This window comes from Salvelinus sp. IW2-2015, linkage group LG22 (genome assembly GCF_002910315.2).
Source record: "Salvelinus sp. IW2-2015 linkage group LG22, ASM291031v2, whole genome shotgun sequence".
In the NCBI taxonomy this organism is placed as follows: domain Eukaryota; kingdom Metazoa; phylum Chordata; class Actinopteri; order Salmoniformes; family Salmonidae; genus Salvelinus; species Salvelinus sp. IW2-2015.
In genome coordinates this window covers 2,005,595-2,024,475 of record NC_036862.1, presented here as the reverse complement: position 1 = coordinate 2,024,475, position 18,881 = coordinate 2,005,595, and the positions used below count along the sequence as shown (strand labels likewise).

The window sequence follows — 18,881 nt, the reverse complement described above, 5'->3', positions numbered from 1 at the left end:
AAATAATTTCCCTATTACTTTGAGCATACAATACAGCTCAGTATTTGAGTTTTTTATTTTATACAGTAATTATTGCTGATCTTTATCAAGGGTGTCAAACATTTTGGACCCCACTGTATCTGCTGTCACTGTATTATGATGTCTTTTTTTCACCACCAGGCATGGATCACTACCGTCCCGAGGTGTTTGAGCACAGCAAGCGTCTCCTCCTGCACCTACTCATCACGCTGTCCTGCAACCGCAACTTCCAGAATATCGCCTCTGTCCTGCTGCAGACACGAGAGGTCAATAGCAGCAAGACCTTGACCAGCAAGTCAAGCTACCAGCCTGAATACCTCACTACTACAGGTAGTACACAGTACAGAATATATTCCAGGGCAGTGTACATTAGGGAATGGAACTTAATTTTTTTTTTTTTACGTTTTGTCTTTATCATTATCATAACATGTGTGGTCTAAATTGAAGTTGATGTTTTAAAACTATAACAATTCAAATAAGCATCTGCAATACATACATGGTTTACATGGTTTAAACATGGTTTACAAACAAATTTTTATGCATTGATTTGAAGAAAATAAGAAAAAAAAGTTTAAATGAAAAATGGAAATGAGCATTTCTTATTGGACAACTTCTAGTAGTCCCTACCTGTTTCATCCCGTTTTGTGCCGAATGAACATGACCCAGTGCATTTGACTGTCAACAGATGCTGTTTACTTTGGAGCTGGGATACACAGTGCTTTTGAGCTCTGCTGTCGTATAGACGCGTTTGCTCGGTATTTTAGTTATTTGGATTGAATCGAGAAGTACTCCTGTTACTCATTCCTTAGGCCATTAAGATAATTTAATACCATTTTGATTGGAGTGCATCAGAAACGATTCTTGGTAAATGGTGTCACTGCATATCTCATTCGGGAGTTAATAGTGTCTAACGATGGGACAAGTGTAGCTAAAAGGTGCAAATGCATTTATCTCACTTTAGTAAAAAACTCTCATGTCAATTTAATTCAATGTAACTGTATTTATCCCCTCGCATTGTCAAAAAATGTATTTGTTCAATGCTGTATATTCTGCCTATTTGTCACGCTCGTCATAATAACTGGACGAAAGCGCAGCGGGATCTGGGTTCCACATCTTTTATTTACTAAGTGAAACTCACAGCAAAACAAAACAATAAATCTCAAACGAAATGTGAAGCTAACAATAGTTCTAACAGGCAACTATCCATAGTCAAGATCCCACAAAGCACAAAGGGGAAATGGCTGCTTAAATATGATCCCCAATCAGAGACATACCTGGCCAACATAGAAACATAATCCCCTAGATGACCCACCCTAGTCACACCCCGACCTAACCAACATAGAGAATAAAAAGCTCTCTATGGTCAGGGCGTGACACTATTTGTAAAAAAATACATAAATATACTGAACAAAAATATGAATGCAACATGTAAAGTGTTGGTCCCATGTTTCATGAGCTAAAATAAAAGATTCAAGAAATTTCCACACCCACAAAAAGCTTATTTCTCACAAATTTTGAGCACAAATTTGTTTACATCCCTGTTAGTGAGAATTTCTCCTTTGCCAAGATAATCCATCCACCTGACAGGAGTGACATATCAAGAAGCTAATTAAACAGCATGATCAATACACAGGTAAAATGTGCAGTTTTGTCACACAACACAATGCCACAGATGTCTCAAGTTAAGGGAGCGTGCAATTGGCATGCTGACTGCAGGAATGTCTACCAGAGCTGTTGCCAGATAATTACATTTTAATTTATCTACCATAAGCCACCTCAAACGTCATTTTAGAGAATTTGGCAGTATGTCCAACCGGTCTCACAACCGCAGACCACGTGTAACCATGCCATCCCAGGACCTCCACATCCGGCTTCTTCCCCTGCGGGATCGTCTGAGACCAGCCACCTGGACAGCTGATGAAACTGTGGGTTTGCACAACCAAAGACTTTCTGCACAAACTGTCAGAAACCATCTCAGGGAAGCTCATCTGCGTGCTCATCGTCCTCACCAGGGTCTTGACCTGACTGCAGAAGGGCAAATTCCCATCTTCGAAGGTCACTGGCACGGTGGCGGTGGGGTTATGATGAGGGCAGGCATAAGCTACGGACAACGAACAGAATTGCATTTTATCGATGGCAATTTGAATGCACAGAGATAACGTCACACCGATCCTGAGGCCCATTGTCGTGCCATTCATCGGCCGCAAGGATCTATACACAATTCCTGGAAGCTGAAAATGTCCCAGTTCTTCCATGGCGTGCATACTCACCAGTTATGTCATCCATTTAGCATGTTTGGGATGCTTTGGATCAACGTGTAYGACAGCATGTCCCAGTTCCCACCAATATAGATCAACTGAATGCGAAGGAGATGTATCGCGCTGCATGAGGCAAATGGTGGTCACACCAGATACTGGCTGGTTTTCTGATCCACCAATTTACAATTTTTTGGGGTATCTGTGACCAACAGATATCTGTATATGCAGTCATGTGAAATCCATAGATTAGAGTCTAATTTATTTGTTTTATTTTCATGATTTCCTTATATGAACCGTAACTCTGTAAAATGTTGCGTTCATATTTTTGTCTATAAAAAAAAAGGAATTGCTCTAAAAAAAATAAAGGGATTTTCCGTTTTATCAAACTGACCATCTTAGACAGACAGCCTTGTGGTTCTATGGGGGCCTATGGGAGGGAGCGTAGCACTGTACACATGGCTCTTATCCATGGTTAATCTAGGTACAGGCATCAGCAGGGAATGGCTGACATTCCTTTCAAGGGAGAGCTCAGTTTCTTATCAAATCAAATGTTATTTGTCATATGGTTACAAGCCATTAACCAACAATGCAATTCAAGAAATAGAGTTAAGAAAATATTTGCTAAATAAGTAAAAAATAAAATAAAATAAAAAAAGTAAATCAAATAACAATAACGAGGCTATATACCGGGGGTACCGGTACCGAGTCGATGTGCAGGGGTACTGGTTAGTCGAGGTAATTTGTTCATGTAGGTAGGGGTAAAGTGACTATGCATAGATAATAAACAGCGAGTTGCAGCAGTGTAAAAACAAGGGGGGGTCAATGTAAATAGTCCGGGTGACCATTTGTTTAATTGTTCAGCAGTCTTATGACTTGGGGGTAGAAGCTGTTAAGCCTTTTGGTCCTAGATCTGGCGCTCCGGTACCGCTTGCCGTGCGGTAGCAGAGAGAACAGTCTATGACTTGGGTGACTGGAGTCTTTGACATTTTTTAGGCCTTCCTCTGACACCACCTAGTATATAGGTCCTGGATGGCAGGAAGCTTGGCCCCAGTGATGTACTGGGCCTTACGCGCTACCCTCTGTAGCGCCTTACGGTCAGATGCCGAGTAGTTGCCATACCAGGCAGTGATGCAACTGGTCAGGATGCTCTCGATGGTGCAGCTGTAAAACTTTTTGAGGATCTGGGGACCCATGCCTTTTCCTGAGGGGGAAAAGGTGTTGCCGTGCCCTCTTCATGACTGTCTTGGTGTGTTTGGACCATGATAGTTCATTGGTGATGTGGACACCAAGGAACTTGAAACTCGACCCTCTCCTCTACAGCCCCGTCGATGTTAATGGGGGCATGCTCGGCCAGCCTTTTCCTGTAGTCCACGATCAGCTCCTTTGTCTTGCTCACATTGAAGGAGAGGTTGTTGTCTCTGACCTCCTCCTTATAGGCTGTCTCATCATTTCCTGTGATCAGGCCTATCACTGTTGTGACATCAGCAAACTTAATGGTGTTGGAGTCGTGTTTGGTCACACAGTCGTGGGTTCATAGGGTGTACATGAGGGGACTAAGCACGCACCCCTGAGGGGCCCTCGTGTTGTGGATCACCGTGGCAGATGTGTTGTTGCCCACCCATACCACCTTGGGGCGGACCGTCAGGAAGTCAAGATCCAGTTGCAGAGGTGGAGGTGTTTAGTCCCAGGGTCCTTAGCTTAGTGATGAGCTTTGTGGGCACTATGGTGTTGAATGCTGAGCTGTAGCCAATGAACAGCATTCTCACATTGGTGTTCCTTTTGTCCAGGTGGGAAAGGGCAGTGTGTAGTACGATTGAGATTGCGTCATCTGTGGATATGTTGGGGCGGTATGCGAATGGGAGTGGGTCTGGGGTTTCCGGGATGATAGTGTTGATGTGAGCCATGACCAGCCTTTCAAAGCACTCCATGGCTACCGACGTGAGTGCTACGGGGCGGTAATCATTTAGGGAGGTTACCTTTGCTTCCTTGGGCACAGGGACTATTGTGGTGTGCTTGAAACATGTTGGTATTACAGACTCGGTCAGGGAGAGGTTGAAAATGTCAGTGAAGACACTTGCTAGTTGGTCCGCGTATGCTTTGAGTAGACGTCCTGGGAGTCTGTCTGGCCCCGCAGCTTTGCGAATGTTTAAAGGTCTTTCTCACATCCTTGATCACCGTGATCACACAGTCGTCTGGAACAGCTGGTGCTGTCATACATGCTTCCATATTGAGCATAAAAGGCATTTAGCTTGTCTGGTAGGCTTGCGTCACTGGGAAGCTTTCGGCTAGGTTTCCCTTCGTAGTCCGTAATAGTTTGCAAACCCTGCCACATCCGAGGAGCGTCAGAGCCGGTGTAGTACGATTCAATCTTAGTCCTGTATTGATACTTTGCTGGTGGTTTGTCTGAGGGCATAGCGGGATTTCTTATAAGCGTCTGGATTATAGTCCCGCTCCTTGAAAGCAGCAGCTCTAACCTTTAGCTTGGTGCGGATGTTGCCTGTAATCCATGGATTCTGGTTGGGATATGTACGTACAGTCACTGTGGGGACGATATCGTCGATGCACTTATTGATGAAGCCGGTGACTGAGGTGGTATACTACTCAATGCCATTGGATGAATCTCGGAACTTAAATATTCCAGTCTGTGCTAGCAAAACAGTCCTGTAGCGTAGCGTCCGCATCATCTGACCACTTCTGTATTGAGTGAGTTACTGGTACTTCCTGCTTTAGTTTTTGCTGGTAAGCAGGAATCAGGAGGATGGAATTATGGTCAGATTTGCCAAATGTAGGGCGTGGGAGAAAGAAACTGTGGTAGTAGCCTGGCCAGCAACAATCCTATGTATTGAAGCAGACATCTAAAATCCTAATTAAAGCATTCCATTACCTTATTCATATCCTCTTGCCCAAAAAGGGGCCATCTACCAAGGCAGGGTTAGGCACGCTGCAAGGATAGGTTCATTCCCCACTTTAATTTGTTTTGCCATGTCTAGAAAGCTACATATTCAACCAGTGGCGGTTGGTGCCGTTTAAGATGAGGGAGGATGATATTATTTCTTATTTCTATTACAGCATATTGGATGACAATCATTCATATTCCATTCACCCAGCTCAATGTAACATCGATAGGTTTAAGCTACTAAATGATGCTTCAATTTTCCCTGTACGCATCATGAGTTTGCTACAACCTAGCCTATGAATGAAAGTTTACAACGTAGGTGCACACAGAGAGAATTTTGACTAATCAAGGTGACAGACAGTAGCACATTCAATACCGCCTTGCACACGCTTGCCTGCATCTAGCTGATCTAGGGTGTAATCATTAGTCCAACAGTTGCAAATTAGAGTTTCTATTGTACAAAGTCAGGTATGTTTATCCCCGCTTTGTTCCGTTTGCTTCCATTTAAGAAAATGTTTTCAACAGTGTCGGCGGAATGAATACATCCCTGGTGACACGCAAACAGTTCAATTTCATAGAAGCCACATAAAAACAGCATGATCACTTTGCTCGTTTTATATATAATTCCTTCTCGGAACTATCTACGCGCTCTCCTCCTCTCACCTTTTCCCTTAGTTTGTGGACTTCATTGCACAACACATCAGCTGTCTGTGACCAGGCGAAAAACCTTTCCAAGCAAACCTTCATATCATGACCGTTAGCCACAACACACAGCCTACATTGTTGTCACGTCATAGGCGACTAGAACTACTAGAAGTAGTTAGTTAGTAAACCTGCTAAAATCATGCAGTACAGTGTACAGTCAGAAAGCAGTTACACCGGCGGGCCAAGGTGGCAATAAATTAATAAAACCAAAGCTTACCTTGACTTGAAAGAGTTCCAATGTTGGATAGCCATAGCCAGCTAGCTAATATAGCATCCCTCTATGTTTGAGCCAGGTGTTTGAGTAAGCTAATCTAGCTAGCTGCATAAGCAGATTAGTAGTTACACCGGCGGGCCCCGATGGCAATAAATTAATAAAACCTAAAGCTTACCTTGACTTGGAAGAGTTCCAGTACTGGATAGCCATAGCCAGCTAGCTAATATAGCATCCCTCTATGTTTGAGTAAACTAATCTAGCTAGCTGCATAAGCAGATTAGTAGTTACACCGGCGGGCCCCGATGGCAATAGATTAATAAAACCAAAAGCTTACCTTGAGTTCCAGTGCTGGATAGCCATAGCCAGCTAGCTAATATAGCATCCCTCTATGTATGAGCTGGGTGTTTGAGTAAGCTAAACTAGCTAGCTGCATTTGCTAGCTAAGTGAAAATGAAAGTTAAAAAATATACAACCAAATATAGCTATCTCTCTCCTTAATTGTGTTCAAAACTGTTCAACTATTGTCTTTCTCTCTCTCTGAGTCAACTACTCACCACATTTTATGCACTGCAGTGCTAGCTAGCTGTAGCTTATGCTTTCAGTACCAGATTCATTCTCTGATCCATTGATTGGGTGCACAACATCCCAGTTCATGCTGCAAGAGTGATAGGTTGGAGGACGTCCTCCGGAAGTTGTCATAATTACTGATTAAGTCTATGGAAGGGGATGAGAACCATGAGCCTCCTAGGGTTTTTTTTGTATTGAAGTCAATGTACCCAGAGGACAGAATCTAGCTGTCCTCCGGTTATACCGGCTACAACAGAGTGCTGCTGAGGCTACTGTAGTACTTCATTGCAAAACAGTGTGTTTAAATCAATTATTTTGTGACGGGAATATATTTAGTATAGTTTATCTAAAAAGGATAACTTTGATTCAGTATATTTATTTTTATGAAATTCACTGAGGATGGTCCTCCCCCTTCCTCCTCTGAGGAGCCTCCGCTGTATTCAACAGAGGACTACTTATCCTCTTGTTAAAAAAAGATATGGTGATAGCATTATTATTTTATGACATACTTGACTCGATAAAGAAAACTTCACTTGACCTGACTAGGGACAAGCTGGTTTCTTGGATTCACTAGTTGTAATATAGAAAAACAGAGCATAGAGTTCACCTCACACCTTGCTACATTGGATTCACAACAGGAGCAGTCAGGAAGTTATGTGAAACCACAAAACGTACCTCTGTTAACTGGGTGCTGTTCGTTTAGCACGGTTTTGAAGATCACATTGCACCTCCTCTGTTTCGAAGCATTTCCTCCTGTCTTGTGCCTTCTGAACAGTCCCTATTGTGACTCCTCTCCATCTTCCTCTCTCTCTCTCCCTCTCCCTCTCCTTCTCCCTTTCCCTCTCCCCTCCCCCTCCTCTCATCTCTCTCCCCTCCACCCCCCTTTCATCCCTCTCCACTCCCTCTCATCCCTCTCCCCTGCCTCCCCCTCTCCTTCTTTCTCCTTCTCTCTCCCGCTCCCTTCCTCATCTTCTTCCTCTCCTTCCCTCTCCCACGCCCTCTCCCTCCCAGGTGGGATGGACTTCCTGCGAGAAGGCCAGGCATCCCCAGTACCAGACTCTGGCCTCAGCTCCTCGTCCACCTCTTCCAGCCTCAGCCTGGGAGGCAGCACCTCCAACCTGCCCCATATCTCCTCCCAGGAGGCAGAGGAGCTGAAGAGCCCCTCAGAGACGGACGAGAAGACCAACAAGCTGATTGAGTTCCTCACCACCAGGTAGGTGGACCACGGACTGAAGGACGTGCAATCCGACGGACAGGCAGGCAGGCAGAGAGTCGGTCAGACAGACAAACAGGCAGTCGGCCAACCAGTCAGTCACATAGTATGTACCACTACTAACAGACAGACATTCACACTAGTGGAACACTAGAACTTCATTACCTCTTTATCCTGGCACGGGCAAACCGAAATATAATTTGCAGGCCTTCATCTTGAAGATTTTTTGTTGTCGATACATGGCCATGCAATTTCATGTCAGTTTAATCAACTTGATGTCAGTGTGTGAGAACAGGGAGCCAACTCCTGACGTCCCACGCCACCTAGTGGTCTAGTGTGGCTAGCACAACAACAAACTTGTCATTGTTGTAGTAGCAACACCACCGTAGCTCCACTTTGCTCTGCGGTAAAGTTTCCACAGGTAAAGATCTAGGATCAGTTCCCCTCCCATCCTAACCTTAACCATTAGTAAGGAAAATTCTAAACTGACCCTAGATCAGCATCTAGGGGCAACTGTAGGTATACTTCTGTTTGAATTATACATTTGTTATCCTCTCTAGGATATCATAGTCGTTTATAAAACAATTGTGTTATTGTTTTCCAGGGCCTGTGGCCCCATGTGGTGTCACGAAGCTATCTCACCCAAGAACCAGACCTCAAAAAGCACGGAGCAGCTTGTCAACTTTCTGCGTTATGTGGTGTCGGTGTTCAAAGAGTCCAAATCAGGTAATCCTCCCCAAGAGTCTCGCGCTCTTCTACACCTTACCACACTACATGGTTATGCCGGAACCGCTGCACCTTCTTTCACCTATTGCCTTGTAAAAGCGTAGTCTGACTCCTACCAAACGTTAGACATCAGTGTGCGTGTGTGTGTCTGTGCGCGCATGTATGTGTATTTGCGAACATGCATGTGTGTGCGCGTGCCTGCGTGCCCATGCTTTGTGCGTGTGTGTCTCATACCTCTCATGTGTGGGCCAGACTTCCACCTGGAGCAGCAGTTGAGTGACATAGCTCTGCAGATGGGTCTGTGTAGCTTGTCACGCCACTACGCCGGGAGGTCCTTCCAGGTGGTTCGGGGGCTGCGGCAGCCGCTCTCGGCCCACGCCGTATTCGACCTGCTCTCGCGACTGGTGGAGGTGGTGGGGGAGCACGGGGAGGAAGTACAGGTGTGTGTGGGCAGAGGGAATGGGGGAGTGTGTGTGTGTGTGTGTGTGTGTGTGTGTGTGNGTGTGTGTGTGTGTGTGTGTGTGTGTGTGTGTGTGTGTGTGTGTGTGTGTGTGTGTGTGTGTGTGTGTGTGTGTGTGTGTGTGTGTGTGTGGGATGGTTGTGCAGATACCCAGTTTTAATGTCCTCCTGCTCTTCTAGGGTTATGTTATGGAGGTGTTGCTCACCTTAGAGTCTGTGGTGGACAACCTGGCTGAATGTCTCAAGAACAATGACCTAATGGCTATCCTGAACAGGTTGGTTTGCAGATCACCTTTGCTGACAGCATGACTTTAAAACAAATGTATTAATAGAGGCACTTAGAAATGTAGCTAGATTGGGATACAGAGGGATACAGTACATAAATTGCGTTGCGAACGAACTGCTGCCTCCAGGGGCATGTGGTCTGGGGGCGGAAGCACTACCACTAGATCAGGTAATGGACCTTTATATTAGCCTGGAACCCACACTGTTCTGGCTGTAAGAATGGCTGTAATTACTGGCGTTATAAAACGAGAATTAGTCAGCAAATGGGATCACCTTCAACCAATCAGAAGGCCAAATCTTTTGATGTTCTCCAAACGCAACATAAGCTAAACCCGCCCATAGTTACTAAGAGGACACTGATTGGACTAGCTACTTTCAAGCCTGTCCAAGTGCCCCTTTATTGGAGAAAGTTCAGACTGAATCAGTAAAGTGAACCAATAGTGAAACTGAAAGTAGTAGCTGCAGCAACAAATCACATTTTATCGGTCACATACACATGGTTAACAAATGTTATTGAAAGTGTAGCGAAGTGCTTGTGCTTCTAGTTCCGACAGTGCAGCAATATCTAACAATTCCACAACAAATACCTAATGGAATAAGAAATGGAACGGAATAAGAATATATAAATATATAGTAGCTGTGAGTAGTAGCTGCATCAACAGAGTTCACACATCTATTATCACTTACAACCTTACAACCCAGCACCCAAAGATGTTTAGTTCAAACTATTTAGAGTTGAGTACGCCAATCCTTTATTAGGTATTTGTATGCCAGGTTGTTAAGGGTTTCAACTCATCGCTAGTCTCTTATTGGCTCTCCAGGGCATCCTCCCCAGACTTCCTTACCAATGGGAAGCTGGTGTCCAACAGGAAGAGCACGGGGCAGCTGAACCTGTTCCAGCGGGGCCTGGGGACAGCAGAGCGCAGCCGACACCAGAGGAGCTACTCCGTCCCCAAGAAGTTTGGTGAGGCTGACCGCTCATCCGACCCTCCTCGCAGCGCTACACTGGACCGCATCCAGGCCTGCACCCAGCAGGGAGGGCTGACCAAGAACCGCAGGTAGGGGACAGCAAGTAGCCCAGTAGACTACAGCAGTTTTTATTAATCTTTTCATTTGGCATCTCCCAGTCGTTTTGAGGTCATGTTCATTAGGATACACCTTGGCAAAACGTTTAATGAAAAATTGGCAAAGGCTTGGGGGTGCCACAAGGGCCATCTATTGGGATAGAAAGCCTAAAAGAAATAAACACATTGCTCTCTTCCGCAGTCCGTCCTCTTCCAAAGAGCCCCTGAGTGACCCGGCCAACGTCAACCACCCGTCCAACCTGCTGGCCACCATCTTCTGGGTGGCCGTGTCCCTGATGGAGTCAGACTTTGAGTTTGAGTACCAGATGTCCCTGCGGCTGCTCCTCAAGCTGCTGGCCCACGTGGCCCTGGACAAGCAGGAGAACAGGGATCGGCTGGAGAAGCTGCAGGGCCAGCTGAGGTGGAGCGGCTTCGCCGGACTCCAGCAGCTGCTCCTCAAGGGCTTCACGTCCACTTCCACCACCGACCTCACCCTGCAAATCTTCTGCCAGCTCACGCCTGTCTCGCGCGTGCCCGTGGTGGACACCTCACAAGCCATAGGTAGGTTATCTGTAGTCCTGTGTGACTCAATTGGTAAAGCATGGCACTTGCAACGATATGGTCAAGGCTTAAATTCCAGCTTGTGCAACCCATATTATAAATGCATGCGCACATGACTGGAAGTCTCTTTGGATGACAGGGCATCCTCCCCAGACTTCCCCAGACTTCCTTACCAACTTCCTTACCAACCATTCCACTGGATAGCTTCTGATGTTTCGATCAAACCGTGCAATAAAGACAAATATTACTTTTCATATGACTCAGATGAATCCTATTCCTTAAACATGGTGAACAAAGGCTCAAACTGTGGAAAGCAGTTTACTAGCCAGATAGCTAACTTTAACAGTCAATTTTAAATTGCTGCATTTAAAATTAGTCATTTAGCAGACGTTCTTATCCAGGGCGATTTACAGGAGCAATTTGGTTTAAGTGCCTTACTCAAGGGTATGACTCAGAACAACAACAAAAAACAGCGCAACTAACAAACGGACCAGAATTTCCTTTCCTATTTGAGTGTTTTGATCTTTAGAACAAAAGAAAACAGCCCAACTAACAAACGGACCAGAATTTCCTTTCCGATTTGAGTGTTTTGATCTTAGAGGCTTGATTGTCTCCGACTTATAAACACTTCCAACAAGATTTTTTTTAAATGACATGGGTGGCGACTATCCACCATTGAAGCCAAACCTGTTTTAATATTAGGTCAAAAGCCTACCCAGACATACCCATTGTGTTACCTTCCACCCAGTATATACTGTATATGCAAATTTGTATATACAGTGGGGTCTGAAATAATTGACACCCTTGATAAAGATAATGACTGTATAAAATAAATAATTATAGTACTGAGCTACAGTTGAAGTCGGAAGTTTACATACACCTTAGCCAAATACATTTAAACTCAGTTTTTCACAATTCCTGACATTTAATCCTTGTAAAAATCCCCTGTCTTAGGTCAGTTAGGATCACCGCTTTATTTTAAGAATGTGAAATGTCAGAATAATAGTAGAGAGAATGATTTATTTCAGCTTGTATTTCTTTCATCACATTCCCAGTGGGTCAGAAGTTTACATACACTAAATTAGTATTTGGTAGCATTGCCTTTAACAATTTAAACTTGGGTGGCCTTCCACAAGCTTCCCACAATAAGTTGGGTGAATTTTGGCCCATTCCTCCTGATAGAGCTGGTGTAACTGAGTCCGGTTTGTAGGCCTCCTTGCTGTGACCGACCGGCTTAAATCGGTCTTATGGAGCAAAATTTTTAATTGTGTTTTTTACATTGGATAAAAGTAGAGACTCAGAGCTACAAAATGGTATATCATACACTACAGTTGAGGAACATAGGGAAAGTAATTTTGCTTTTAAAGTTGATGAACTTGTTAACACACTTTTGAGTGTTTTGGTACTAATGGAGAGCCCTCTTTGTCTACAGCCATTCAGCATTGTTCACATCCTCTTAAGCCTTAGCCACACCCATCTCTTTAAGGGTTGATCCGAGCATTCTGTACAAACAACAGCAGTTTGGACACACGTACTCATTCTATGGTTTTTCTTAATTTTTTATATTTTCTACATTGTAAAATAATAGTGAAGACATCAAAACTATGAAATAACACATATGGAATCATGAAGTAACCAAAAAAGTGTTAAACAATAATATATTTTTATATAAAATATTATATATTCAAAGTAGCCACCCTTTGCTTTGCTGACAGCTTTGCACACTCTTGGCATTCTCTCAACCAGCTTCATGAGGTAGTCACCTGGAATGCATGTCAATTAACAGGTGTGCCTTGTTAAAAGTTAATTTGTGGAATTTCTTTCCTCCTTATTGCATTTGAGCCAATCAGGTGTGTTTTGACAAGGTAGAGGTGGTATACAAAAGATAGCCCTATTTGGTAAAAGACCAAGTCCATATTATGGCAAGAACAGCTCAAATAAGCAAAAGAAATGACAGTCCATCATTACTTTAAGACATGAAGGTCAGTAAATGCAGAAAATGTCAATAACTTTTAACGTTTCTTCAAGTGCAGTAACAAAAACCAACCTTTGCTGCAGAGGATAAGTTCATTAGAGTTACCAGCATCAGAAATTGCATCTCAACATCAACTGTTCAACATCTCAACATCAACTGTTCAGAGGAGACTGCTTGAATCAGACCTTCATGGTCGAATTGCTGCAAAGAAACCACTACTATAGGACACCAATAAGAAGAGGAGACTTGCTTGGTCCAAGAAACATCAGCAATGGACATTAGACCGGTGGAAATCTGGCCTTTGGTCTGATGAGTCCAAATTTGAGATTTTTGGTTCCAACCGCCATGTTTTTGTGAGAAGCAGAGTAGGTGAACGGATGATCTCTGCATGTGTGGTTCCCACCGTGTAGCGAGGAGGAGGAGTGATGGTGCTTTGCTGCGGACACTGTCAGTGATTTATTTAGAATTCAAGGCACACTTAACCAGCATGGCTACCACAGCATTCTGCAGTGATACGCCATCCCATCTATTTTCCTCTTAGTGGGACTATAATTTGTTTTTAAACAGGACAATGACCCAACACACCTATAGGCTGTGTACGGGCTATTTGACCAAGAAGGAGAGTGATTGACAGTTGACACCTAATTTGTCAGTTGACACCTAATTTGCTGACCTTCATGCCTCATCTGATTATTTTTGTGAGTGTTTATTTATGGAATAAATTCATTTTGATATTCCTTTACTCAGTGTGTGGTTTCCCATTGTTGGTTACAATCTTGAGCCAGGTTGTAACACAAGTGCTCAGCATATGTGGGAACTCCTTCAAGATTGTTGGAAAAGCATTCCAGGTGAAGCTTGTTGAGAGAATGCCAAGACTGTGCAAAGCTGCCATCAAGGCAAAGGGTGGCTACTTTGAAGAATCTAAAATGTAAAATATATTTTGATTTGTTTAACACTATTGGTTACTACAGTTCATGATTCCAAAGGTGTTATTTCATAGTTTGTCTTCACAATTATTCTACAATGTAGAAAATATAAAGAAATAAAGTAAAACCCTTTAATGAGTAGGTGTGTCCAAACTTTTGACTGGCACTGTACTTCCAGACACAAATGACAGAACAGCTCACTGAACATTACTCGCACTAGCAGAGCTCGTTAGGCTGTTATGTTATCCAGAGCGTTGGTGACTGCAACTGTGCTGTCAGATTGTCTGTTTGTAAATTCAGAGCATTTTGCTCTCGGAGCGTTCTGAGCTCACACTGGACGCTCCGGGTATATTACTCACTAATGTTCAGTCTCTGGATAATAAAGTTGACAAGCTCAGGGCTGTAACATACTCTGTTTCACGGAAACATGGCTCTCTCGGGATATACTGTCTGAGTCCGTACAGCCAGTTGGGTTCTCAGTTCATTGCGCAGACAGGAATAAATATCTCTCCGGGAAGAAGCAGGGGTTTTCATGAATGGTGTGATTGTGATAACATACAGGAACTCAAGTCCTTTTGTTCACCCGACCTAGAATACCTCACAAACAAATGCCGACCGTATTACCTCCCAAGAGAATTCTCTTTGGTTATAGTCACAGCCGTGTATATTCCCCCTCAAGCCGATACCACGACGGCCCTCAAGGAACTTCACTGGACTTTATGCAAACTGGAAACCACATATCCTGAGGCCGCATTTATTGTAGCAAAGCAAATTTGAGGAAAATGCTACCGAAGTTCTATCAACACATTGACTGTAGTAATTGCGCTGCTAAAAACACTCGACCACTGCTACTCCAACTTCCGGGATGCCTACAAGGCTCTCCCCCGCCCTCCCTTCGGCAAATATGATTACGACTCCATTTTGCTCCTCCCTTCCTATAGGCAGAAACTCAAACAGGAAGTACCCATGCTAAGGACTATTCAACGCTGGTCTGGCCAATCGGAATCGACGCTTCAAGATTGTTTTGATCACGCGAACTGGGTTATGTTCCGTGCGGCCTCCGAGAATAACATTGACGAATACACGGATACGGTGACTGAGTTTATCAGGAAGTGTATAGGAGATGTTGTACCCACTGTGACTATTAAACCTACCCTAACCAGAAACCTTGGATAGGTGGCAGCAGTGCGCAAAATTGAATGCGCGAACCACCGCATTTAACCATGGCAAGGTGACTGGGAATATGGCCGAGTAGAAACAGTGTAGTTATTCCATCCGTAACAAAGTGGAGACGCTATTCAACGGCTCAGACACAAGACGTATGTGGCAGGGTCTATAGACAATCACAGACTACAAAGGGAAAATCAGCCACATTGCGGACATCGACGTCTTGCTTCCAGACAAGCTAAACACCTTCTTCGCCCGCTACCAAGGACTGTGGACTCTCCTTCTCCGTGGCCGACATGAGTAAGCCATTTAAGCGTGTTAACCCTCGCAAGGCTGCCGGCCCAGACGGCATCTCTAGCCTTGTCCTCAGAGCATGCGGAGACCAGCTGGCTGGAGTGTTTACGGACATATTCAATCTCTCCCTATCCCAGTCTGCTGTCCCCACTTGCTTCAAGATGTCCACCATTGTTCCTCTACCCAAGAAAACAAAGGTAACTGAACTAAATGACTATCGCCCCGTAGCACTCACTTCTGTCATCATGAATTGCTCTGAGACTAGTCAAGGATCATATCACCTCCACCCTACCTGTCACCCTAGACCCACTCCAATTTGCATACAGCTCCAATAGATCCACAGACGATATCTTTGCCATCGCACTCCACACTGCCCTATCCCATCTGGACAAGAGGAATACCTATGTAAGAATGCTCTTCATTGACTATAGCTAAGCATTCAACACCTTTGTATCCTCCAAGCTCATCATTAAGCTTGTGGCCCTGGGTCTGAACCCCGCCCTGTGCAACTGGGTCCTGGACTTCCTGACGGGCCGCCACCAGGTGGTGAAGGTAGGAAACAACACGTGCACTTCGCTGATCCTCAACACTGGGGCCCCACAAGGGTATGTGCTCAGCCCCCTCCTGTACCTTCTGTTCACCCAACTCAATCATCAAGTTTTAAGTCGACACAACAGTAGTAGGCCTGATTACCAACAATGTCGAGACAGCCTACAGGTAGAAGGTCAGGGCCCTGGGAGTGTGGTGCCAGGAACATAACCTCTCACTCAACGTCAACAAAACAAGTGTCTGTACATGTATGAATGATCAATAGGGCGTAGTAAAGGGGGCAAAAGTCCTTCAGTAAGTATCTAGATGAAAAAAACTAAAAAAGGAAAGCTCTGCAAAAGCCTGGAATTGTATCCATGCATTACTACTCTAGCCATCTAGCCAAATAAAAAAGACCTGCCAAACGTGTAGCTTAAATAACAACCACACAAGACAGTAGTCGTCATTTTTATCAGAGTTCAATAGTGTTTCTGCAAAGTAGAAAATGAATGGCAACAGGGGGAAAAAAGCCCTGCTGTAAAAATCTAAACATATCTTCGACTTGGAAGGTGGGGTAGGCTATGCATGCTACCTGGCAAAAGAGTAGGTCATAGATCCAAGACATGGCTCAGAAGTGACTATTGAACCAACGCTTGGCATCCTCTTGGGAGTCGAACTTTAGCTTTCCCCCCGGTATGTTGAACGTGGAGATGAGCAGGGGAGCGGAGTGAGAATTTAACTTTCTTCTGATGAAGGTTGCGTTTCACATCGAGGAATTTAGCTCTCTTCTTGGTGACACTCGAGCTGAGGTCAGGAAAGATGAACACCTTGCATCCACAGAAGTGTAGCTGGTCTCTGCCCTGCCTCTGGAGGATGTGCTCCTTGTCACAGTAGTAGTGAAAACAGACGATAAACACTCTAGGCTTGGAGTTGTCATCTCTGCCCGCTGGGGCTATGGACCTCCAGCACCTCTGCGAAAAAGTCTGACAAGAACTTAACTGAGTCCCCTCTTTCAAGTTTCTCTGGTATACCAACTACCTGAAGATTGCAACGGCGAGAACGTGATTCCAGATCATCGGTCTTGTCAATCAGCTTTTGGTTTTCAGAGCTCAGACGGGCGACCGTTTTCTCAAGGGCTACTATGTGGTTATGGGAGTCACACAAGTCATGTTCAAAGCCGCCAAGTCAGCGGCCTTGTTCATCCACAGCGGCTCGGACACCATCCAGGACAGCGGTGAAGGGGGTCAGAGCAGCATCAATGGCAGTTTTGAGCTGAGTGGCAATGGTAGCTGTAATTTCCGCGATCAGAATCATACGGAGTTTCTGAAGATCTGTGTGGAGTGTGACCGCATGAGACTCCGTATTGGTTGGACATCGCGGTTCAAACGTTAGTGACAGGTCTTCTGCTCCTCAGATCGTGTGACATTTGTGTGACATCAAAAAAATAACTTACAAATTCATCAATCGAATTTGATATGTAAGAAAGTGAAATGCAAAGTACAAATTTGGCCAAATTAAGTAGTGCGTAGGAGCCTCGTCCACGAGCGTCTTCTTCATTCACATGCTCAGCCGCGTCAGTTGGGTTCTTTGTGTATGTCTCTCATTTTATGCCGTCATTGTAGCACTTTGATTTTCTTTCAATGAAATATATTGTTATTATTTATTATTTGTCATTTTTGAGTGAAATGGAAGCCCTATTTCTCTTGTTCCCCAGGTTTCCCTCTGAACGTTCTCTGTCTGCTGCCACATCTGGTCCAGAACTTCGACGGCCCATCCCAGTTCTGTAAAGACGTGGCTCAGAGAATAGCTCAGGTTAGTCTCCTCGTCAACTTTCTCGTCAACTTTCCAGTCAATGTGCGTTATTTAATAGATAAACAAGGACTTTACACATACAAAATGAGGTGAAATAGGTACATTTTCTCCAGAAATTAAGTCAATGTAAAGTATTTAAATGTACTCTTGGTCATTTTGAAATCGAATTCATGTCAATCTAATTCATTATTTAGGATTCATTGCCAATATGTACTGTAAATATTTAGTATTTGGTTTCTGCTTGGATGGCCAGGTATGCTTAGAGGAGAAGAATTCGAAACTGTCCAACTTGGCCCATGTGATGACCCTGTACACAACACACTCGTACACCCGGAACTGCTTCTCCTGGGTCAACGTCGTCTGTCGCTATCTCCACGAGGCCTTCTCCGAGATCACCCTCAACATGGTCACTTACATGGCCGAGGTCTGTATGGCTGTTCTATGGATAACCATACTCCTCTTAAGCCTGATTCACACTATAGGGCCAAACCAATCCAGTTCAAGACGAACTGTACAGGGCTGGACTGGTTTGGCATCTACCTTAGTTGCTGGAACTGTAGAGTAAAGGACAATGTGAGAAGAAAATATCTGAGCCAGTATAGTGCTGTTCAGGTCAGCCAAATAGTGTGAATTATCCTTAAGAGTTTCTGATACATAAATTATGTTTCTCCTCGAGTAATATGGATCAATGGATTAAATCCATTTCAGACTGTCATTAACTGTGAGTGTGTTCTGATTGGCCAGTTGTTGGAGAAGGGTCTACCCAGCATGCAGCAGACCTTGCTCCAGATCATCTACAGCCTGCTGAGTCACATGGACCTGTCAGTCATTCAGGCCAAGCCATTCAATATGGAGGTCCTCAAGACCATCGAGAAGTTTGTCCAGGTGAGAGGAACATGATGTTGTTATTAGTGAAATAATAAGTTTTGAAGTTGAGAACTTCTCCCCTCCTGACTGACTGGCCATTTCAAGATGGTCAAATAATTCGGTTCTATGTGTAGGCTAAAGCCTCTGCTGACCTTGTGTTTAGCCAAGCTGACAGCAGCTAGCTAGCATAGCTTGGAGATAGGCTAGCCAGCTGCAGCTATCTAGCTGACATTTCTCTGTCAAATCCATTATGACAGATACTGTAGCAAGAGCCAGTGTCTGGAATTAGTTTCATAACACAATCGTTCTACAACATCTTGCTATGAAAGTAGCTTGCAACTTAATT

At 44.3% G+C, this 18,881-nt stretch overlaps 1 protein-coding gene across 4 annotated transcripts in view; it reads left to right on the top strand.

Moving 5' to 3' along the window:
• LOC111949429 (protein furry homolog) overlaps positions 1–18,881 on the top strand; it is a 211,227-nt gene that overhangs the window by 136,356 nt on the left and 55,990 nt on the right. For all 4 annotated transcript variants that reach the window (XM_070433935.1, XM_023966584.2, XM_023966586.2 and 1 more), the window contains exons 40-49: positions 160–348; positions 7,670–7,871; positions 8,476–8,597; positions 8,850–9,037; positions 9,237–9,331; positions 10,163–10,399; positions 10,608–10,966; positions 17,571–17,668; positions 17,922–18,092; positions 18,413–18,553. In XM_070433935.1, coding sequence (XP_070290036.1) covers positions 160–348; positions 7,670–7,871; positions 8,476–8,597; positions 8,850–9,037; positions 9,237–9,331; positions 10,163–10,399; positions 10,608–10,966; positions 17,571–17,668; positions 17,922–18,092; positions 18,413–18,553 — 1,802 coding nt within the window. The remainder of the gene's footprint in view (positions 1–159; positions 349–7,669; positions 7,872–8,475; positions 8,598–8,849; positions 9,038–9,236; positions 9,332–10,162; positions 10,400–10,607; positions 10,967–17,570; positions 17,669–17,921; positions 18,093–18,412; positions 18,554–18,881) is intronic.